We start from the raw sequence: 24,056 nt of genomic DNA on the forward strand, positions 1-24,056 counted from the left end.
CAATGAATACTTTTTAATGGAAAGAAAAAGAATAAAGATTACGTTCTATTACATTGACCGATCACGCTGGTTCATAGAAGATTTTACGTGTGTGATTATGCAAATAAATTTTATTGGAAATTTGAACTGTAACCTAACCAGTAATTGTAAACACTGTAATTTCCCGATTGCGCCCAAAGTGGAAACTCTACCCCAAAATGTTTAGTGGTTCTTGGCACTGATCATGTACATCTGAATAAGTAGGCATAACTTGTCAGAAGTTGGTGGCAGTGTGGAGACGTAGCCAGACGCGAGTGCTAATGTGCTCAGAGATGCTGCAGCTTGCTGAGATAATGATCAACTCTGTTTTTTCTCTGGTTTATTAATTGTCGATGAAGCTGTGTTTGAGGCATACTATGGAACGGCGGGTGGTATACTAACATGCCGAACTGTGGAGTTTGCCCCCTGTAGCTTTCCAAATAGTGGGGTAGGCTATGTTCTCTGGCAATGACTTCAATGGAAATAAAATTCGGGAGAGGCGTGAAACAGGTTGCCGACTTGCTATCACCTATTTTTACACCATCACACAAAGTCAAGATCTACCCCAGTCAGTCTCCAGACTTCACCATGCTGTTGTTGGAAGGCAGATAAGATTGAAGATTTAAAGAAAGGAAATCACAAGTGTGATTTAAATAGAATAAAGGAAAGGCTGATCCAAAGGTGCAGCCTGTTTGTTAGATTTTATAAAAGTAAATAATACTGCTAGTTCCATAGCACCTTATCCTGTCACAGCATCTTAAAGTACTTCACACGACAAATTCTTTTTTTTTTGAAGTGCAGTCACCAACGCTGTGTGGGCAATACCGCGATAACAGCAATGGAATGAACGGCCGGTTCATTCTTTTTTCTGCTGGGTTTATTTAATGATGGGATGTTGTCCAGAATACCTGGAATGCCCCAACTCGTCTTCGAATACATCCACCTGAAAGCCAGCACCACCTCTGATGTTGCAGCTTATCCTCCGTATTGTCGGTTGAAATGGTTACGTCAAGACATGGTGTGGGGCTTCACCTCCAGTAACATCGCAATCAGTGGCAAGATTGTTAACCATGATGTGGAGGTGCCGGTGATGGACTGGGGTGGACAAATGTAAGGAATCTTACAACACCAGGTTATAGTCCAACAAATTTATTTTAAAATCACAAGCTTTCGGAGATTATCCCCTTCGTCAGGTGAATGAGTGAAAGGTTCTCAAATCGCATATCTTATATTAGGCTGGGACAGCATCACACCAATCAAAAGGTGTCGTTGTTGTTCAAACAGGCCAGTCACGGAGAACAGCACGTCCCAGTACACTGGATATACATTGTGTCAATTACACAGACATAAAGAAAGAGACCCAAATGGCAGAGAGAGAGATAGAGAGAGAGAATATTAAAACATATAACTTTTTTTTCCCTTTTTGCTGGTGGGGTTACATGTAGCGTGACACGAACCCAAGATCCCGGTTGAGGCCGTCCTCATGGGTGCGGAACTTGGCTATCAACTTCTGCTCGACGATTTTGTGTTGTCGTGTGTCTCGAAGGCCGCCTTAGAGAACGCTGACCCGAAGATCGGTGGCTGAATGTCCTTGACTGCTAAAGTGTTCCCCGACTGGGAGGGAACCCTCCTGTCTGGCGATTGTTGCGCGGTGTCCGTTCATCCGTTGTCGCAGTGTCTGCATGGTCTCGCCAATGTACCATCCACAGGGGCATCCTTTCCTGCAACGTATGAGGTAGACAACGTTGGCCGAGTCAAAGGAGTATGAACCATGTACCTGGTGGGTGGTGTCCTCTCGTGTGATGGTGGTATCCGTGTCGATGATCTGGCATGTCTTGCAGAGGTTACCGTGGCAGGGTTGTGTGGTGTCGTGGACGCTGTTCTCCTGAAAGCTGGGTAATTTGCTGCGAACGATGGTCTGTTTGAGGTTGGTTTTAAAATAAATTTGTTGGATTATAACCTTGTGTTGTAAGATTCCTAAGATTGTTAACAAGAGGGCTGAGTTTGCACAGAATTAACATTAGGGAAGGACATAGCGATAAATGCAAAGAAAAGGATGTGCAGACAGACTTTGTTTTACAGGCACTCCAATTCAGGCTGTTGCACTCACTTGTCACATTTACCCCTGCAAGTCAAATCCTGCTGACAGCTTCGTTTGACGCTGTCTCCGCTGGTTAAAATTCATACAGTGTGCAAACATACAAGATTGAAACTGAGGAAATTAAAGAACCACAAAATTAGAAAAAGCATGCACTGTTGATTAATGACACTAAAAGATGTACCTGCAGGGAATAGTAGTGTATGTTTAAAAAAAAATCCCAGAGACAAGACTTGTCCTTCAGTCAAAATAATCCTCTGACTCCCCTAAAACATGAGGTAATACTTTATGGAACCCCAAATGTCGGAGAGTGACCTGCACATAAGTGTGAATTTGATCGAATAAGGGAGAGGCTGACAACAAAGATTTTAGCTTACATATTAATACATTAATACTGGCACATCATGCCGCACATCCTAAAGTGCTTCATGTGACGAGTTACTTCTTGAAATGCGGGGACTGGTTTTTATGCAGGAAAACATAGCACCCTTTCTGCACCAAGAGCGTCTACAAGCAGGTGAATAGCCGGGTAATCTGTATTTTATATTGGTGATGATACTGGTTGAGGGAGAGCTCCCTCTTTATCGTAAATGGGAGGCTATTTCCAAACAGCTTTAAATGTTTACGCTGAAGATCCAGGTAGTGGGGATATTTTTATTTTTTGGGGAGGGCGGGTTATTTCTGCTGATGTTGATTTAACCTGCTGCTGAATGGTGAATCATAGAAAGTTTACAGCACAGAAGGAAGCCATTCGGCCCATCGAGCCCATGCCGGCTCTCTGCAAGAGCAATCCTGCTAGTCCCAATTTCCCGCCCTATCCCTGTAGCCCTGCAAATTTTTTTCCCTTCAAGTACTTATCCAATTCCCTTTTGAAAGCCACAATTGAATCTGCCTCCACCACCCTTTCAGGCCGAGCATTCCAGATCATAACCACTCGCTGCATAAAATAGTTGATCCTCATGTCACCTTTTGTTCTTTTGCCAATCACCTTAAATCTGTGACCTCTGGTTCTTGACCCTTCTGCCAATGGGAATAGTTTCTCTCTATCTACTCTGTCTAGACCCCTCATCATATTGAACACCTCTATCAAATCTCCTCTCAACCTTCTCTGCTCTAAGGAGAACAACCCCAGCTTCTCCAGTCTATCCACATTAACTGAAGTCCCTCGTCACTGGAACCATTCTAGTAAATCTTTTCTGCACCCTCTAAGGCCTTCACATCCTTCCTCAAGTGCAGTGCCCAGAATTGGACACAATACTCTAGTTGTGGCCGAACCAGTGTTTTGTAAAGGTTCATCATAACCTCCGTGCTTTTGTACTCTATGCCTCTATTTATAAAGCCCAGGATCCCGTATGCTTTTTTAACCGCTTTCTCAACCTGCCCTGCCACCTTCAACGACCTGTGCACATTACTCCCAGATCTTTCTGTTCCTGCAGAATTGTACTTTAGAATTGTACCCTTTAGTTTATATTGCCTCTCCTTGTTCTTCCTGCCAAAATGTTTCACTTCGCACGTCTCTGCATTAAATTTCATCTGCCACGTGTCCGCCCATTCCACCAGCCTGTCTATGTGCTTTTGAAGTCTATCACTATCCTCCTCACTGTTCACTACACTTCCAAGTTTTTTGTCATCTACAAATTTTGAAATTGTGCCCTGTACACCCAAGTCCAAGTCATTAATACATATCAAGAAAAGCAGTGGTCCTAGCACCGACCCCTGGGGAATACCACTTTATACTTTCCTCCAATCTGAAAAACAACCATTCACCACTACACTGTTTCCTGTCACTTAGCCAATTTCGTATCCATGCTGCCACTGCCCCTTTTATTCCATGGGCTTCAACTTTGCTGACAAGCCTATTATGGGCACTTTATCAAACGCCTTTTGGAAGTCCATATACACCACACCAACCCCATTGCCCTCATCAACCCCCTCTGTCATCTCATCAAAAAACTCAATGAAGTTAGTTAAACATGATTTGCCTTTAACAAATCCGTGTTGGTTTTTCTTAATTAATCCTCACTTGTCCAAGTGACTGTTAATTTTGTCCCAGATTATCATTTCCAAGAACTTCCCTATCACCGAGGTTAAACTGACTGGCCTGCAGTTGCTGGCTTTTTCCTTACATCCTTTTTTGTACAAGGGTGTAACTTTTGCAATTCTCCAGTCCTCTGGCACCACCCCGGTATCTAAGGATGATTGGAAGGCTATGGCCACTACCAATGCAATTTTCATCCTTAATTCCCTCAGCAACCTAGGATGCATCCCATCTGGACCTGGTGACTTATCTACTTTAAGTACAACCAGACTTTCTAGTACATCCTCTTCATCAATTTTTAGCCCATCCAGTACCTCCTCTTTTACTGTGACATTGACAGCATCTTCTTCCTTGGTAAAGACAGATGCAAAGTACTCATTTAGTACCTCGGCCATGCCCTCTACCTCCATGAGTAGATCTCCTTTTTGGTCCCTAACCGGCCCCCCCACCCGTTTACTATTTATATGCCTATAGAAGACTTTTGGATTCCCTTTTATGTTGGCCACCAGTCTATTCTCATACTCTCTCTTTGCCCCTCTTATTTCCTTTTTCACTTCCCCTCTGAACTTTCTACAGTCAGCCTGGTTCCCACATGTATTATCAACCTGGCATCTGTCATACACCACCTTTTTCTGCTTCATCTCATTCTGTATCTCTTTCGTCATCCAGGGAGCTCTGGCTTTGGTTGCCCTACCTTTCCCCCTCACGGGAATGTACCTAGACTGTACTCGACCCATCTCCTCTTTAAAGGCCGCCCATTGTTCGATTACAGTTTTGCCTGCCAAACTATGATTCCAATTTACCCAAGTCAGATCTGTTCTCAACCCACTGAAATTGGCCCTCGTCCAATTAAGTATTTTTCCTCCAGATTGCACCTTGTCCTTTTCCATAGCTAATCTAAACCTTATGATACTATGATCATTGTTCCCTAAATGTTCCCCTACTGACACTTGACCCACCTCATTCCCCAAAACCAGCAATGCCTCCTTCCTCGTTGGGTCGGAAAGTTCTCCTGATCACACTTCAGGAATTCTTCCCCCTCTCTGCCCTTTACACTATCACTATCCCATTCTATATTAGGATAATTGAAGTCCCCCATCATCACTATACTATGGTTTGGGCACCTCTCTGTAATTGCCCTCCAAATTTGTTCCTCTATATCCTTCCCACTAGTTGGTGACCTATAGAATACACCCAGTAGTTTAATGGCACCTCTATTGTTTCTTAACTCTAACCAAATAGATTCTGTCCTTGATCCCTCCAGGACATCCTCTCTCTCCAGCACTGCAATATTCTCCTTTATCAATACTGCCACCCTCCTTTCCTTCCCTAACTTTTCCGAATACCTTGTATCCAGGAATATTTAGTACTCAATCCTGCCCTTTTTTGAGCCAATCATTTGCCCCAGCTGGGGAGTCTGACATCAGCTTATCTTTATTCCATTCCATGGATGGAGACTGCATTGTTTTGCTGTTGTTGTACATGTTGGGCTGGATATCAGCCTCTGTTGGTATGCAGTCAACTTCTTTCGGATTGAACTGCAAACTACGAAAACAAACCAGTTCAATTTTATTTATAAAGGTAATTCAGTGCTCACAGCTGGATGGTAAGTATATGCACTTACTGCAGCATCACTGACTGAAACGCCTTAAATCCCCAAAACCTAATTATATCTCCAAGTGCCAAGATCCCTGTTGTTTTTTGAGTGATTAAAGTAAGACTTGCATTTTTGTAATATCTTATCATGTCAACCAGAAATGTCTCAGGGTGCTTCACACACAATGAATTACTTTGAAGTGCACTGACTGCTGTTATGCAGGCAAACATGGCAACCATTTTGTTTGCAGCAAGATCCCACAAACAGCAGGGAGATGAATGGCCAGTTAATCGGCTTGTGGTTTTGTTGGTTGAGGAATGAATGTTGGCCAGGACACTGAGACAAGTCCCTGCTCTTCATATCGTGCCAAGGACTTTTTTAATTTTCAGTATGCACCAAGCATTGGAAAACGAAACTTGCATAAATTGTGGACTCGCAAGTAAATGTTGACATTGCTGCAGGAAAATCCTGATAACTTAACAATTAATAGAGCCACACCGTGAAAAAGAGTAGGGAGCACAAAATAAAAACGGATTTGTATTTTAAAGAACAGACTTTTGGTGATGGTTCTTGTTTTGGAAATTTCCAGACAATTGACTCAAAAACTGGACTATGTAGTCTTAACCCAGATGGGTGGCAACCTCACCGGTGTAAAGAGGTACTGAGGGGTAAATTACTCCCTCACCCAGTGCGAAGAGGTACCGAGGGATAAATTACTCCCTCACCCAGTGTAAAGAGGTACCGAGGGGTAAATTACTCCCTCACCCAGTGCGAAGAGGTACCGAGGGATAAATTACTCCCTCACCCAGTGTAAAGAGGTACCGAGGGATAAATTACTCCCTCACCCAGTGTAAAGAGGTACCGAGGGGTAAATTACTCCCTCACCCAGTGTAAAGAGGTACCGAGGGGTAAATTACTCCCTCACCCAGTGTAAAGAGGTACCGAGGGATAAATTACTCCCTCACCCAGTGTAAAGAGGTACCGAGAGATAAATTACTCCCTCACCCAGTGTGACGAGGTACCGAGGGGTAAATTACTCCCTCACCCAGTGTGAAGAGGTACCGAGGAGTAAATTACCCCCTCACCCGGTATGAAGAGGTACCGAGGGGTAAATTACTCCCTCACCCAGTGTAAAGATGTAACGAGGGGTAAATTACTCCATCACCTAGTGTGAAGAGGTACCGAGGGGTAAATTACTCCCCCATCCAGTATAAAAAGGTACCAAGGGGTAAATTACCCCCTCACCCGGTATGAAGAGGTACCGAGGGGTAAATTACCCCTCACCCAGTGTCCCAGTATAAAGAGGTACCGAGGGGTAGATTACCCCTTACCCAGTATTGAGGGACAGAGGAGTAGATTACCCCTTACCCGGTATCCCAGTGTAATGAGATACTGAGGGGTAGATTACCCCTCACCCCGTGTGAAGAGGTACTGAGGGGTAAATTACCCCTCACCCCGTGTGAAGAGGTTCTGAGGGGTAAATTGCCCCTCACCCAATGTAAAGAGGTAGCGAGGAGCAAATTGCCCCCTCACCCTGTGTAAAGAGGTACCAAGGGGTAGATTACCCCCTCACCCAGTGTCCCTGTGTAAAGAGGTACCAAGGGGTAGATTACCCCCTCACCCTGTGTAAAGAGGTACCAAGGGGTAGATTACCCCCTCACCCCGTGTAAAGAGGTACCAAGGGGTAGATTACCCCTCACCCAGTGTCCCTGTGTAAAGAGGTACCAAGGGGCAGATTACCCCTCACCCAGTGTCCCTGTGTAAAGAGGTACCAAGGGGTAGATTACCCCCTCACCCCGTGTAAAGAGGTACCAAGGGGTAGATTACCCCTCACCCAGTGTCCCTGTGTAAAGAGGTACCAAGGGGCAGATTACCCCTCACCCAGTGTCCCTGTGTAAAGAGGTACCAAGGGGCAGATTACCCCTCACCCAGTGTCCCTGTGTAAAGAGGTACCAAGGGGTAGATTACCCCTCACCCAGTGTCCCTGTGTAAAGAGGTACCAAGGGGTAGATTACCCCTCACCCAGTGTCCCTGTGTAAAGAGGTACCAAGGGGCAGATTACCCCTCACCCAGTGTCCCTGTGTAAAGAGGTACCAAGGGGCAGATTACCCCTCACCCAGTGCAACAATATTTGCCGAGGTCCCCAGAACTGTATTTGTATTTATAGGCAGTGCATCAGTATTTGCACGTGTCCTAGGAGTATGTTGATATTTGCAAGGATCCTGGGACTTTATTAATATGTGCAGGATGTCCCCCAACAGAGAAATCTGAAAAACGCACTGGCTTATTCAGCTGAGGCCCAACCGTGTAATCCCTTTATCTAGTCTGAGGTTTTTGAGATATCCACCTGCTCCTGGGGGAACGGCAGTGACTTGTGTTTGATCAGGTAGCCCGGTTTCTGTTTCCACTCTGTCAATCATTCATCCACAACATAGCTGTGCAATTAAAGCTGCAGCACCAAGCACCTTGACCGCAGCTTCTGGACGAGATGTATGGATGAATGCTTCTCAGTCAGAAAACAGGCCTCCGAGTACAGGTAAGAGGCATTTCTCATCAAACTGAATTGAAGATATTACTTTTCTCCTGAATAAATAACTTCCATATATATTTTGCCACAAGCAGTGCCTCGTATTCCAAGAATTATTTTTCGGTCTGTTTCTGTTGTGTCAGAAAATAAATAGGGCTGTTTTGACGGATTCAATTTACAAAGAGAGATCAAAGAAAGTCAGGTGCTGATTAGTAATAGACTGTGTCTCAGTACTGATTACAGAAGCCCACCAGTGTAAAAATCTATGATATACCGTGACCTCTGTTGGAACACATTTACGACTACTCGTTAACAGAGAAACCACATAAAACATCCTTTTTTATGTGGCTCCCAGTGAAAGGCAGAGGATACTGTACTTGCTTCTTGCTCTATAGCTAATGAAGTGGTGCAGGCAGGACAGGCAGGCTCTGTTACTCAAGCAAAGGTGATGTAATTACACTCATAAATAACTGGATGTCCTCCAGAGTTCTGCTGCTGAGACCACTTACAGATTCTTTATTCTGCCACTGAGCTACATAAAACAGGTATCAGCTGGGCTTAGTTGGCAGCATTCTCGTACCAGAGTCAGAAGGTTGTGGGTTCAAGCCAAATTCCAGGATTTGAGCACATAATCTCAGCTGACACTCCTGAGTGTGTTACTCAGGGAATGCTGCTTTGTCCAAGGTAGCCGTCTTTCGGGTGAGGTCAACCAAAGGCCCATCTGCCCGTTCAGGTGCTTGTAAAGGAAGAGCAGGGCGTTCTTTCTTTCAGAAAATTACATTTTGAGATGAATAATTTGAGAGCTGAGATGTGGTAAGTGTAGCATGCTTGGGAGGAACGGGTGACTTTGGACCTATGGTTCCCATAGCTCTCCACCACGGGTTTTCCTCGCCTCATGTCTGGGTCTCTTGCAGACTGATTGATAGAGATTGATTGCTATGATTAGTCATTATCATTGTATCATGCGACTACCATGAAGGTAGAAAGCCAACTGGATGGACCTTAGGCTTTTTTCATCTAGAAATGTCGATGACCTCCCAGTGTCCTGGCCAATGTTTATCCCTCACCAAAAACAGACTAACTGGTTAGTCCTCTTGTTGCCGTTTATGGGATCTAGCTGTGTGCAAAACCGCTGTCAAATTTGCCCATATAACAGCTGTCACTGGACTTCAATGTAATTTATTGTATGTGAAATGCTCTAAGATGTGTCTGGGAGTGAAAGACAAGTCCTCCATTAAGTTATTTTGAAATCAAGGTAAATTAAACATTACCTTGACTGTTGAGAATTGTGCCGATGCAGTTTGCACAGCTTTACAACTTCCGTCAAATTTTTGAGGGAAAAAACATGGTTGATGAAAGGTGCTCTGCTGTAAATATGTCCCAGTTTTGCTGGAGATAGGGAGCAAAAGAAATTCTCACTAATACAGTTGCGATGTTATGACTTACAGAGCCCAGAAGAATCCCCTTCTACGGTGTTAAAGACCAGATAGGTTCTCCACAGGATGTGTTGTGTAGAAATGTGGGGAATAAAGAATTGGTGGATATGTAAAATTAATTCTCCATTAATTTGAAATGCATTAAAATTGGCTCCAGTATCGCTAGCACATGGAGAAGTGAATAAAGAGTGTGCCTGGACTGGATGGCATGCACCTTGGAATGCTCAAGAAATGGGTGGGGCTCATATTTAAAACATTTCAGGGACTCTTAAAACAAATACCAGGACTGTATGGAGGACTGGCGGACAGTGAATGTTATCCTACCATTAATAAGAGAAATGAGATACGGATCAGGAAACTACAAACAAGTCAGTCTGACCTGGGTGTGGAGAAAATAGTTGAAGAACAGGATACTAATTGTGTTCTTCTGACGACTGCTTAGATCATAATAGGTAATGGTTTTAGAAGCGATAGTTCATGCCTGGAATTCTTTGAGGAGATAACGGAATTGATTGATGAGGTTTTTCAGTCCATGATGGGAAGATTCCCTCTGGTCACTATATATGTTAGCAACATCGTAAGCACAATGGGATCACCTCTCTGATTGCTATTTCCAACAAAATCTTAAACCCGTTCTCTCAGAATGCATTTACTGTTTCATTAGAAATAGCAAATGCAGGAAACCTTCCCACTATGTCGATGATGTTGGTGAAATACAGTGCCCAGATCTTATCTTTTCTCTGTGTAATTCACATGGATTTTCAGAAAATATTAAGTGAGGCTGCACGTGTGAAGCTTTCAGAAGAGATTATGGTTTGAGGTTAAAAGGTTATTTCATCCCTTTATAACTTATTCATAAGGCATCCGACCTTCGAAAGGACGTTGATAGGTTGGAGAGACTTTAGGGAAAGGTCTCCTAGGTTGAATGTATGGTGTATGGCTCAAGAGTTATGAAGAGAGATCCATAGAACATAACTTTTCCATTGAGAGAAGAAAATTAGCAAAGGGAACTTGGTGGAGGCAAGGCACATGTTGATGTAAGCAGGTGTAATTTGGAGTGTGATGATCAAACCAGAAGAAACAAATATATAATCAACAAGGCTGAAGTGGGATTGGAGATCAGAAGAGACTTTTGTCCCCACAGAGTTGTGGATATGAACAAATTCCCAGGAAGAGCAATTAGTGCAATGGGGCTTCACTTGCTCAGAAGATTAGACCTATTCCTTGTGCTAAGTGTGCTATAAGGTGTTGTAAATTTGTGCATTGTACTTAATGTAGTAGGCAAGTAAAATTTGGCCAGGCTGCTAAAGTTGCTGCCATGGGGTAAATAGGTGTAACGCACGTTATCACACTGACCCTGCATTAAGGGTGTTTTTGCTTGTCAAGGGCTCATTAAAGATCAGTCGCAGCACCTCTCCCAAATGTCCAACAGAAAAGAATTCCCTTATGCCTGTTCAGAGTTGGCATTTCAACTGCAGAAGGAATGGGAAGGTGCGTGAAAGTGACCTGAAACAGAGAAAAACCAACATGTGAGACTAGGAAAATAGAGGGAAATGCAGAGTGGTAAACAAGGTGCCGAAAACCCGAGGCTGCCCTGATGGGAAATTGCGGCACATACTGCAAGCACCCCCGCGTGGCTGCCTAGGGCATGTCTTACCCTGGATGTCAAGCCAATCTCTTAATGTTGCTGTCATATAGCATAGCGACATTTGAAAAAGCAGGATTGAAGAATGGTAGTGCAAAGTTCTGTTAAAATGTGAACTTTGTCGTGTGAATGATTATGTACTCAGGATCAGCTTGTTACTGACAGGATTACCAACGTTTACTACAAATGCTGACAGTAAGCAAAGCAAGATTGAAATTGGTATTTTCGTACAGTTCAGGCATTGAACTTGATGGTCCAAAAAGGACGCTTGAGCGTGAGATGTATTTTAAATTGTGATGTGTCTAATAGACTCTTTTTGACCTGCCACTGGTTCAGAAATACTTGCATGCTTTGTGACTCTTCTGCTATTTCGAGTGAAAAACAGCAGCAAACTTACAAATATCGTGAATATGTGCTGAACATGTAAGACAGCTTCACTGTGACAGGCGTTACTTCATCGCTTTGGAAGTAAAAGCAGAAATAGTTGGAAATACAGAACAGGTCTGTCAACAGCTGAAAAAAAATTATCGGTTACTATTTCAGATAGGGACCCTTCAACAGAACTAACAAAGAGTCTGTCCCCTGAACACCAACCTATGCTTTCTCTTTTCAGATATATTTTTGCTCGTATTTCACATTTCCAGTACTTGCAGTTTCTGTTCTCCCCCCACCCCACCCCTGCCCCGCCCCGCCCCCGACCCACACCGGCTTCTAAACGCTTAATTAATTGATTGGGTAGATATTTCTCCTTACACCACATCCTACAGTTAATTGTTTCAGCACAGACTGCACTGACAGGCATGGGTTGATGGAGAGCCTTCCCACACAGTCACCGAGCACTCGAAGCAGGCAGATTATCCAGGAGAATGAGTCAACTTTTTGCAAGTTCGAGCTCATTAAGTCACGGTTTACAGCTTAACAAGTGACCCAATTGCAGGTGCTTTCTGTTGGATCTTTAGTTGCGTGCTAACTCTAACACACTGCAGCCTGCATAAAGTGAGAGAGACTTTTAGTGTACTCAGACAAGATTAGACGGGAGATTTTCCATTTTGACGCTCCTGGTGTATATCCGGAAATTGAGCACCCCTGGCCTGTGATCTTTCATCCATTGCAATGACTGGCCAAAGAATCACGGGTTGAGGTCTGCACTGACACGTGCTCTGTGGAGTGCTGAGTGGAAAATTTCTCCTTAAATCCCCAAACTGCTTAAAAGTTTCAAAGGCAATCTGATTGATTGCTGGATTGAAGGGGATGAATTAACACAAATCATGGGATAGATACGAATGAGCAAGGCCACTTAGCCCATCTTATCTCATCTAGGAAAGCCTTACAGTCCTGCATCACAGATCCAGCTTGAATAGCTACTGTGCACAGTATGATGGCTTCTAGGTTACCAAGAGCATGAATATTTTCCCTATTGGAATGGATTTGCTGAGAGTTGAATGTATGGGATGAATCTTGGGCTTGATTGTATTTGAGGTTGGGTAGAAATTTTAAAGAAATTTTAAATTTTAACTTTTTGAAGATTTCCTTCCCCCAAGAGATTGATACTAGCTCAATTGCTAAATTTAAATCTGAGATAGATAGCTTTTTGGCAACCAAAGGTATTAAGGGATATGGGCCAAAGGCAGGTAAATGGAGTTAGATCACAGATCAGCCATGATCTTATCAAATGGCGGAGCAGGCACGAGGGGCTGAATGGCCTACTCCTGTTCCTATGTTCCTATGTCTATAGTGCCCCATGGTGTTGTAAATTGTAGAGTTTGTAGCAGGAAGGGGTTTATTGCGCCTTCTAGCCTTTTCTTCTTCCATACTTAATGTTCTCATGGAACTTTACAATGTTCTTCCTCAGCAGGGGGAATCAATGGAGATAGCCTAGCCGAATCCATACCTTCGGGGACTCTGCCACGTTTCCTGGTTGAACCAGAGGATTCCTACATTGTGAAAAACAACCCCATCAAGCTTCGGTGCAAAGCAATGCCTGCCATGCAGATCTTCTTCAAGTGTAATGGAGACTGGGTCCATCAGAATGAACACATGCTTGAAGAAAATGTGGATGAGTACACAGGTAAAGCAACCTCCTTTGGGTATCTCGGTGTTTGGTGCTGAGTGAGAGTGGATAATATTAGACAGCTGATTTAATTGCCTGAATGTCTCCCAACAAGCTTCATTTGTGAGCATCATCATTAAGTTTGTTGAAATAATTTATCCTCTCCCCAGGGGGGCAGTGAATTGTCTTCAAACACAGATATTGCTGTGAAGGTTCGCAGTGGAGAGTTGGGAGTGTAGAGTAATTGTTTTAGTCATGATTTTTCCCAGTCATCTGAAGCTATGGGGGGGCAGGGGGAGATCAGACAGTACTGGAACATTCCATCCAACAACTTGCCTGAAGCCAGCTATACTCCACTTCTAGTGAATTAGATAGTAAGACAACTCAGCAACCCCAATGTATAAGTGTATGATAACCTCTCTCTCTCGCCCCTCGTTCCCATTTCTCTCTCCCTCTCCACCATCCCTTATCCTCTCCTATGTTTCTCTTTTCCTGGTTCTCTGCTATCCTCTCTCTCGCATCTCTGTCTCTCCCTCTTGCTCCCCTGTCTTTCTCAGTTCTCTCTTTCTCTCTCTCTCTCTTTGCTATCTTTATCCTGTCTCTTCCTCCCTCCCCTCTCTTCGGTACATTACTCTGTCCTGTCTTTCTCCCCTCACCCTTCTTTCCCTCTGTGTCCTTCTCTCCCTCCCACTACTCTCTCTTGTCTCTTCTATCTCCCTATCCCCTGGTTTTCTCTAGCTACCTCACCCTCTCTCCCAGCCCCCTCTCTTCTTTCTCTATCTCTCTCTCTCTCTCTCTCACACACACACTCCCTCCTGTGTCACTCTGCCTCTTCTCCCTGTCTCACTTCCCTGAGTCTTTCTTTCTGTCCCCCTTCAGCCTATTTGACGCAGGATACCAGCCCTCTTCCCATTACAACATCAAGCTTAAGCGAGTCTCATTGTTCTGCCCGCATCCACCCTTCTTAGCAACCACGCAACCTATTGAGAATGAGATCTCGGAGGAAAGAGATCAGCAGCATGAAAATATCTGCTATCAACTCAAGATACCCTCAGTTGATATTGGCTGATTGTTACACACGCAATCCAAGAAACATAAAGGTGTACCTCCCACCTGACACAATTCTCTGTTATACCTGTTAGCAAAATAACACACATTTCTGAAAATGAAGGTTTGACACTTGTAAAAATGTTCAAAACCTCTTTTAGATTTGGGATGCTGCCATAATTGGCCACGTGTGGGCTGTACGCCGGACCTACACACTGGTCAGGTAAACAGGAAGAATCGCTTGCATTAGTTCTGATCGGCCTGAAGATGTTTCTCACATCTGACCGTACAGTTACTTTAACATCGTGTGGTTCACTTCAAACATGCCAGTATTTGCCTCCCGATGTTGAGTAGTGATAACGTTTCTCATAATCCTTTGTATTGAATTCCGTCCCACACATAAACTAAGTGTAATTTTCCAGTTCTGTTGATGAAGGAGATTTCACTGGTTGATCTGTATCATCCTTTTCCTACAGCGGTTTATATTTTACTGGGGTCTCAGTATCCGTCTGACAGAAACTACTGTGTAAAAGTGTTTGACATAAATCCAGCGAGTGCATTAATTATGTGCAGAATTTTTAATTCGTTTGAGAGCGGGCCTGTGGTTATGAAGGTTTCCTGTAAATAACTGCAGTGGAATCGTATAATCATTCCAACAATTACACTTTCAGATCTAATAAGCTTCATTTCACTTATGAGGGGGTGGAGAGGGGGTTCTTAGATTATTATAACATGAATACCTAATCAGAGGAGTTACGGTGCACATCACCTGAGTTTGTCGGGCCTGCTTCTGTGCCATGACTGAAGCGAGCCACCTGGGGTCCCAGAGACAGTGAGAAAAGCAATTAGGTTGATCTCGACGTGAAAGGCAAGAGCTGTAAGAACCAACCTGATATGTAGGGACAGTTTAGCCTCATAAAAAGACAGCTCAGAGGGAACCTTATAGAGGTATACAAGATACAAAAGAAAGAACTTTCATTTATATAGCGTCTTTCACGACCTCAGGACATCGCAACGCACTTCACCGTTAATGAAGTACTTTTGAAGTGTAGTCACTGTTGTAATGTAGGGAAACTCGGCAGCCAATTTGCGCACAGCAAGATGCCACAAACAGCAATGAGATAAATGACCAGATAATCTGTTTTGAGTGATATTGGTTGAGGGATAAATATTGACCAGGACACCGGGGAGAACTGCCCTGCTCTTCTTCAAATAGTGCCGTGGGATCTTTAACGTCCACCTGAGAGGGCAGACGGGGCCTCTCACTAAATGGAATTGAAAAAAGTAAACAAACAACAATACTTTCAGATGGTCAAGGGCAGAAAAAGGGAGAGGTTCAGGTTTGTGGAAAGTCAGTTTTTACGGGGGAGTGGGCGGGAAGGGTGCGCGGTTGCCCAGTAGTGGGCAGCGCACCCAGAGAGTCCGGGGACGTGGAGGTCCTGCCGACTTTAACGTCGGAGCCTCATTTAAGTAAGAGTTCCCGGATTCCCATCTGACAGCTGGCCAGATCCACTACCTGGCTGCCCGGAAGAGGGGAACGATCCCCGGCAGTCGGTGGGAAGATGGGTTCCAAGGTGCTCGTGGATCGGAGTGGGGTGGGTGGGGTGGAATTCCTGCCGATCAGTGGGGGAGACCAGGCTTGGGGAAGCCCAAGGACTCCTTGCGGGGCCTGTGGGGGAGCACTCCTGTTCGTCATGGTCCACGAGGAGTTCTAAGAGAAGTCATTTTTGAAGACTTACCTGGGCCTCTTCTGGCCAGTCAGCTCTCCCCACCACGGTTCAGCTGCTGGGCTGCAGACAGTGCAGGACTCCCCCTCCCTTCAAGTTAATATTACGTCGTGGCACCAATGGCGCCTCGGGCTACAACTTTTAAATGTTTATTAGTCCCCCACTTGCCCTTAGCGGGGGCATCATCGATGGCCTAATTTGCTGCCGTTAATATTATGGCAGATGGGAATGCAAATTTTCGGATTTTAACCCTTTGCCCAACACTTACCTGCCCATCGGCAGGCTCAGGAAGGGGGTTTAAAATCGAGGCCACCATCTCTTTGCATGGAGGCTGACCAACAGCTGGAATGCATTGGTGGGACACTGGACCCATTTCAGAAACACATTAGATGCTCGAATGGAAGGACAATAAGACTGGTAGTTTGGAAAGGTGAGATCAAAGGGCAGTCTTCATCCAAACCTAATATCGGATAATGTTTGACTGTCGTATATTCAGTTAAAGAATTTGTGTATGAAGAGATGAGACAAAAACATACGTCCTGATTTTAAACTTGCACCTATATTTTGCGGACCTGGGACTGTGTGTTTTCCCCGGGCTGCACAGCATCTACAGAGCCTGTGATATTCTGCAAAACCAGGGCTGGGGCTCTGTGAAATTTATCAAAGTCTCTGAAAGTCATTGTAAAATGCAATAGTGGATTTCACTGAGTACACAGACTTCACGGGCTCTGTGCAGTAAGTACAGTCCTACCCAATTCTAAAATATCCATTGATCATGATGCTGTAAAATTGAACTAAGCATGAAGTTCTTTTTTATTGAGACATCCAAGGTGAAGGGCTAAAAGGCCCACATTGCAAGGTTGAAAAGAATAAGAGGACAGAGGAGATAAATCAAGAAGTACTGGTTCAGTGTTGCTAAGCTTGGAATTCAAATCCTGCAGAGTGTGGGAGGAAGTGAAGACTAAGGAAGGCAAGGAGCTTCACACTTTAGGAGCACGGGGAAAGAATGAGACGGTGTGATGAATCTTGATTTCAACCCAGTGAGGATGCAGGGAGGAGAAAGGATGTGTGGAGCTGGTGGTTTGTACATAACAAGGGACAAGACGGGGAAGTTGAAATGTGCAGTGACCACGGCAGGGTCAATAAACCAGAGAAAAGCAAGTAAGACTGTAATGGAGAACAAAGGTTTTGGAGCCAAGGTGAAAGAGCAGAACCGCCTATAATATGACCAGTTTATTCTTGTATCCTATGTTTAATAATGATATGTAGTTATTATTTGAGGCATATTTTGCATTGCTTGAATACTCAAGTTATTGAAATGATCAAATGAAAGCTGTGATACGAACATCTAAAATTAAGGGCAAGAAAAGACCATCAGGCCCATCAGATGGTGTAGCCTCATGTACCACTCTCCCCAACCACTCGTATTGCTAAATCCTGGGGGAGGGAAAAACACGGGAAAAAATATACCACCGGCCAATTAAAGGAAAAACTGGGAAATCTATACAGTAATCAAGGAAGTTCCAGGAGACCAGAGTTACCTTTGTGCATTGCTAGGCCAACTGAACTAACCCATACACCCTGATAGTCCCCAATGTCCACCTCAAAAACTTGACAAGTCCCTTCTTCAAACTCTATTCAGACGCAAAGCCAAACGTGCTGGCACAGCATTTAGTTAAGTGAGCTTTCACCATCTCGAACCACAATCGTGTTGGTGACAACCTCAAAAGATCACTTCAACTGAGATGGAATCAGATGATAGGATATTGAGCAATTGGTGGTGGGTTCCAGTTTTTAATTCGTAAACATGAAACAGAGATTACCCACAAGCAAGTGCATGCAAATTTGACTCCCTGCTTATACTTGTGCATTTAAATGGGATCCTGAGCTTTATAAATAAAAGCATAGAGTACAATAGCAAGGAAGTTATGTTGAACCTTTATAAAACACTGGTTCGGCCACAACTAGAATATTGTGTCCCATTCTGGGCACTACACTTTAGGAAGGATGTGAAGGCCTTAGAGAGGGTTCAGAAAAGATTTAGGGGACTGGTTCCAGGGATGAGGAACTTCAGTTACGTGGATAGACTGGAGAGGCTGGGGTTGTTCTCTTTAGAGCAGAGAAGGTTGCGAGGAGATTTGATAGACGTGTTCAAAATCATGAAGGGTTCAGATAAAGCAAATAAAGAAAAACTGTTCCCATTGGTGGAAGGGTCGAGAACCAGAGGTTACAGATTTAAGGTGATTGGCAAAAGAACCAAAGGCAACATGAGGAATATCTTTTTTGCACAGCGAGTAGTTATGATCTGGAATGCACTGCCTGAAAGGGTGGTGAATGCAGATTCGATTGTGGCTTTCAAACAGGAATTGGATAAATACTTGAAGGGGGAAAAAATTTGCAGGGCTGCAGGGAAAGAGCGGAGGAATGGGACTAATTGGATTGCTCTGACAAAGAGCTGGCCTGGGCTCAATTGGTTGAATGGCCTCCTTCTGTGCTGTAACCATTCTATGATTCTATGAAAGCACTAGCGCACTGTCATGGATGAAATATGCTTATTGTGTGCTCTGTGCATCAGCCTTTCCCTGTGTTAGTACCTTATTGCAATTTCACATGATTTATAGTTGGGGCCGGCTGTCATTGTTTGTCGAGGATCTCGTTTTAGAGTCTAAGCAACATTTGGTGTGAAATCACGCTGTGCGATATTAGCATACGAATGGACACATTGATATAGCAATATCACACAGTGCGAATTCACGCCAAATGTTTGTCAGATTCCCCAGTGCAAAGACGACTGGACAAGAGCTTTTTAAGTCAGTTCCAGAATTCATTGCACAACACTGCCAAAATGCTCACAGTACCTGCTGATAGAGATTTCGAATAATGGATACCTGGGGAGTGATTGCAAGGCTGGAATTTAATCAAAGTGTTCAGATCATATCATAAACAGCCAGTTTGTTACAGTCGTCTGAATCTAGAAATTAGATTACAGTCTTGAATGCATTCTGTTCCAGCTTTTCTTCATACAATTATATATACAGTGTTCATTTTGTGTGGGAGGTTTTATCCTTTGTTTCGGCGAGAAAGAAAGTCTTCTATTTATATTTCACCTTATCTCATCTTTCAGAAATATCACAAAGAGCTTCATGTATAGTGAACCACTTTGCCGTGCAGTCACTGTTGTTATATAGGCAAACTCAGCAATCATTTTGCGCTCAGCAAAATTTCACAAAGAGTAATGAGATGAAGGACCAGTTAATCTTTTTATTGGTGGCGTTGGTTTGAGGGAACAGTGTTGGCCAGGACACTGTTCTTCTTTGAATAGTGCCGTGGGATCTCTGCTGTCCATCTGAATAGGCAGACGGGGTCTCGGCTTAACGTCTCATCCAAAGCACAGCTCCCCCAACAACGCAGCACTCACTCAGTACTGCGCTGGAGTGTCAGGTCAGATAATATGCTCAAGTGTCGGGAATGTGGCTGAACCCACAATCTTCTGACTCAGAGGAGAGAGTGCTCCCAACTGAGCCAAGCTGACATGCTATTTTTATGCTGGCATTGTGCCCCTTGATAAAGGATGAAGAACATACATGAGTGTTGAACGTTTGTCGTGTATACTATCTGTGTCATTTCCAGCTAACAAGCAAGTGATCCTCAGTCAACAGGGTCGATTCTAACCCCTCTTGCCCAGTGGGAATGGTTCATGGGAAGGGTTAAGATCAGGCCAAACCAACCTGAGGCAGCACAGTTCCCACCCGGCTACATCTTATCTTCACCAACTTTGAAGTCGACCGAGAGTCCTGCTGCAGGCAAGCTAAGGCCCTAATTTATATTTAAAAGTAGTTTCTCAGCGTTGTGACACCATTTTAACTTCTGGATCCGGGAAACCCCACACGAGGCTGAACCCCGACAGCCCGAATCACTGCGGGAGGCCCCGACTGGCCAGAAGAGGCCGCGCTAAGTTTCAAACAAAATTACTTTTCTGTGAAATCCTTGTGGGTCAGGAGGATCAGGAGTGCTTCCCTCCCCCCCCCCAGCCTCCCCCTCCCTTGACCCCGCAAGGAGTCCTTGGCCCTCCCCAGCCCTGGCCATGCTTCTTCCTCTCAGCGCTGGCATAGGCTGCTAAAGTCCTTGCCCAGCACTGACGTTATGCCGAAGACTGTTCCCCAGCATCCTAAAGCTCCCAATCCGATTTCCCGCTCCCTGATGTCAGTCCTGCTGGTTTCGGGAAGGAGACTGTCCTCGATTATTTAAATGAGGCCCGAGAGTTAAAAGGGCCCGTGCCTCGCGCTGAGATGTCCGGAGCGGGGGGAGTTTATTTTCCACCCGCCCCTGAAGGCACCCCCTCCAGTTAAAATCAACCCCATCATATCTGCAGTGAGTACAGCGTTCAGCGTAGACGTCAGCCCACACCAACGACAAGTAGCACACCGGCCACTGCAGTTCTCCATGAGAGCCACCGTCGGTGAAAGAAAACATGAACAGATTAGGCATTTAAATTGGGCTTCCCGGTCCCCAAAGGATCCCGAAGCAAATCCCAGGGGAATCCCCACAGTCATCAGATTGCTGTAATTTTTTTTGTTGTATTTATTGATTCACTAACACGCTGTGTTCCAATAAGAAATGTTTACTGCAACAACAGCATTGTTTTTGCTCTGGCTCGTTGACTGCTTCTTGGAAGTTTAGACGGGGGGTGCCTGAGAGTGTGCTGTATTTGCACAATGTCTCCCCTCTACACTAGAAGACCACTGTGCTATAGTATTGAATTAAACCACCCTCATGACCTTATAAAAATGAATCTGAAGACTGGAGTGATTTCTCGGCTGTAATTTTATCTCCGGGTTTGGATGGCTGTTATAAATTACTCAAATTTCAGTCTTGCAGTTTATGATGTAATTTGAACCCTTTGATGAAATTATTGTCCTGTAATCACTCCAGGGTATCCATGATTTTCAGTAACATCATTACCGTAGGTTTATTGAGAAGTCTGCAGTTGATTACAGAAAGATTCCTTGTATGAATTATCACTATCATACGCAGTTATCCTTTTGCCGAGGAATGCAAAGCAGCATGCAGCAGAAAGATCCAATGGCTAGCTGACAAATCCAAGCTAAACGGAGTACCCCTCATGGTTCACAGTTAAGTCAAGGTCCTGTCTGTCGGTTCGGGAGCTGGGGAGGGGTGTCAAATGGTCTTAAAAAAAGTTAATCGCTAATATTAATCACTCACCCAATACCAGCAAGAGATTAACTGATCATTCATCTCATTTGGGGTCTGAGGGACCTTGCTGCGTGCAAATTGGCAGCCGCATTTGCCTACAAGACAATAGCCACTGCTCTTCAAAAGTAATTCACTGGCTTTGAAGCATTTTGGGACATGCTGAGAACATGAAAGGCATTGTATAAATGCAAATTCGTACTTTTCATCAATGTTTTTACTTGAAGGCATCAGCCTTGCTCAAAAGCTTACAGCGGGGCTTGATATTTTTGCCCCGCGCTGTGCCTGTTATCTGAAGACAATAATCTGCATTCTGAGCACATGCAGTGTGCACAGTTTCCCAGGATGCATCAGTAGTATTTTGCAGATCAAATGCAAAGATAGTTCTTTCGGCCTCTGATGGTATCTTTGGTTGTTTTTCAAAATTATTCAAAGAAAAAGTTACAGTGCAAATTACATAAGCTTTATTCTGGTAAAGTTTCTATCGAGTGTTTTCTTTCATACGTGGGAGAGAGATAGAAAAAACCCCTTTAAAACTAAACAGACTGCATACCAATGGCAATTTTTCTTTGTTTGAATTTTGTGCTGAGAATAATAATTTCTTAGTGGGCATTGCGTTTTTGTGTCTGAACAATATTTCAGCTTGTACGCTTTTGAAAATGATTCAAATACAAACTGGTTGATGCATTTGAATAGTTTACAACTAAAATTTTAAACAAAGGCTATTTCGTCTTTCACTTCGGGAAAGAGAGAGCAGCTGTGGGGGTCGTTGGAGAAATAAAGCACAGATTTAACCAGGCCGTTGTGAAATCATTTTTTTTTTCTGTTTATTCTTCCAACCTGAGAGGAATTGTAAAATTGTCAGTTAAACAGAGCAGGCTATGTTTGAACCTTGTCTCTGAGACGCTCATCAGTTCGCCTGCATCAACTGGTAGTAAATGGTGACATTAATTCCAGCTGGGTTAGTTTTAGAACAAGCAGACTGTCGGCGCTGATCGGACTCAAGTGCCTTTTGTGCTTAAAACTGGCTTCATGCTGGGCTCGGGAACTCTGTGTCTGGGTAGCTGACATTCTGGAGGCATATTTTAACCCTGCATGCGCCTAACCAACTGGGCGGGTGGCCAGTTAAAATCGGCCAAGTTACTTACCCGCCCTGAAGCTGCCAGGAACCGACTGATTGCAATTTTAACCTGCTCAAGTGAGCAATCGGCCCAGAGCCAGCGGGCCGATTGCTCATCGAGACCTGACTGTGAGTTTTATTGGGCGGCCTGAGAGGGAAACGGCAGTGAGTTTCCCGTCCGGGACAACCCAGCGAGGAAATGGGCCGGTTTCCAGAAGAGGCCCGCAAAGTTAAGTTTTACACTTTTTTTTTAACTTTCCTCGCGGGGCCAGAAGGAACAGGAGTGCTCCTCCAAGCCCCACAAGGATAGCTTAGGCCTCCCCTCTCGTGCTACCTCCCCCCACTGACGGTGAGACCCCCGTAGGATGGCCCGGTAGCCGATCCCGCCACTTACCTGCTGTCAGTGGGTGGCCTCCGGCCCGTGCAATTTTCCGCCATTCCCCCCCTGATTCCCGCCCGGAAGTTTGTGCATTTCACGCCAGCTGTGTGCTTGTCGTAAAATTGCTGCAGTGATTTTCAGTGGGCAGTGGGTTTTGGTGCCAAGCTTGTGCGGTGAGGTTAATGAGCAAGAAAATTTGGTTATTAATCGTAATTAAAGCGGGGAGACTGAAAACTGCTGACTTTACACATCGGGGTAGATTTTGACTGTGTGATAGTGTAAAGCGGGTGGCAACGAATCGGCAGCCGGTTTTACATCTCTCCTCATTTTTATTTCCATTGATTTCTCTGCACTTCCTCAGCTGCTGTCAAATGGCCGTAGTTTGCTCCATTGCTACCTTACTCGACAAAATCCTCATCTGCCATCACCATATGCTCCTCTTCACCCATCCACCGATTCACCCAGCCACTTTTTAGGAAGGTGCCCCTCTGTCCCATACAGAACAGCCCTCCTTTGCTGCATTCGCCATGCATGCTGCTCCAGCACTGCGTCATTAAAGCGATTTGTGCTAAAAAAAAGCGTCCTATTTCCTTAGTATAATGGTATGATAGAATCATACAGCACAGGAGGAGGCCATTCAGACCATTGTGCCTGTGCCGGCTCTTTGAAAGAGCTATCCAATTAGCCCCACTCCCCTGCCCTTTCCCTGTAGCCCTGAAAACCTTTTCCCTTCAAGTATTTATCTAATTTCCTTTTGAAAGTTAAGATTGACTCTGCTTCCACTACTCTTTTTCAGGCAGTGTATTCCAGATCATTATATCTCACTGCGTAAAAAATTGTTTCCTCATGTCGCCTCTGGCTCTTTTGCCGATCGCCTTAAATCTGTGACCTCTGGTGACTGACCCTTCTGCCACTGGAAACTGTTTTTCCTTATTTACTCTATCAAAACTGTTTATGATTTTGAACACCTCTTTCAAATCTCCCCTTAACCTTCTTTGTTCTGAGGAGAACAACCCCATCTTCTGCAGTCTCTCCACATAACTGAAGTCCCTCATCCCTGGTACCATTCTAGTTAATCTCTTCTGCACCCTCTGTAAGGCCTTCACATCCTTCCTAAAGTGTGGTGCCCAGAATTGAACACAGTATTCCAGCTGAGACCGAAC

General features: G+C 44.4%; 1 protein-coding gene across 1 annotated transcript in view; it reads left to right on the forward strand.

Annotated features, from left to right (window-relative positions):
* The first annotated feature begins 931 nt into the window (after positions 1–931).
* LOC137336033 (netrin receptor UNC5D-like) overlaps positions 932–24,056 on the forward strand; it is a 203,488-nt gene continuing 180,363 nt past the window's right edge. Inside the window, exons 1-4 of the mRNA XM_068001535.1 lie at positions 932–1,128; positions 8,187–8,287; positions 11,101–11,205; positions 13,215–13,427. Coding sequence (XP_067857636.1) covers positions 932–1,128; positions 8,187–8,287; positions 11,101–11,205; positions 13,215–13,427 — 616 coding nt within the window. The remainder of the gene's footprint in view (positions 1,129–8,186; positions 8,288–11,100; positions 11,206–13,214; positions 13,428–24,056) is intronic.

This window comes from Heptranchias perlo, chromosome 20 (genome assembly GCF_035084215.1).
Source record: "Heptranchias perlo isolate sHepPer1 chromosome 20, sHepPer1.hap1, whole genome shotgun sequence".
NCBI classification, from domain to species: domain Eukaryota; kingdom Metazoa; phylum Chordata; class Chondrichthyes; order Hexanchiformes; family Hexanchidae; genus Heptranchias; species Heptranchias perlo.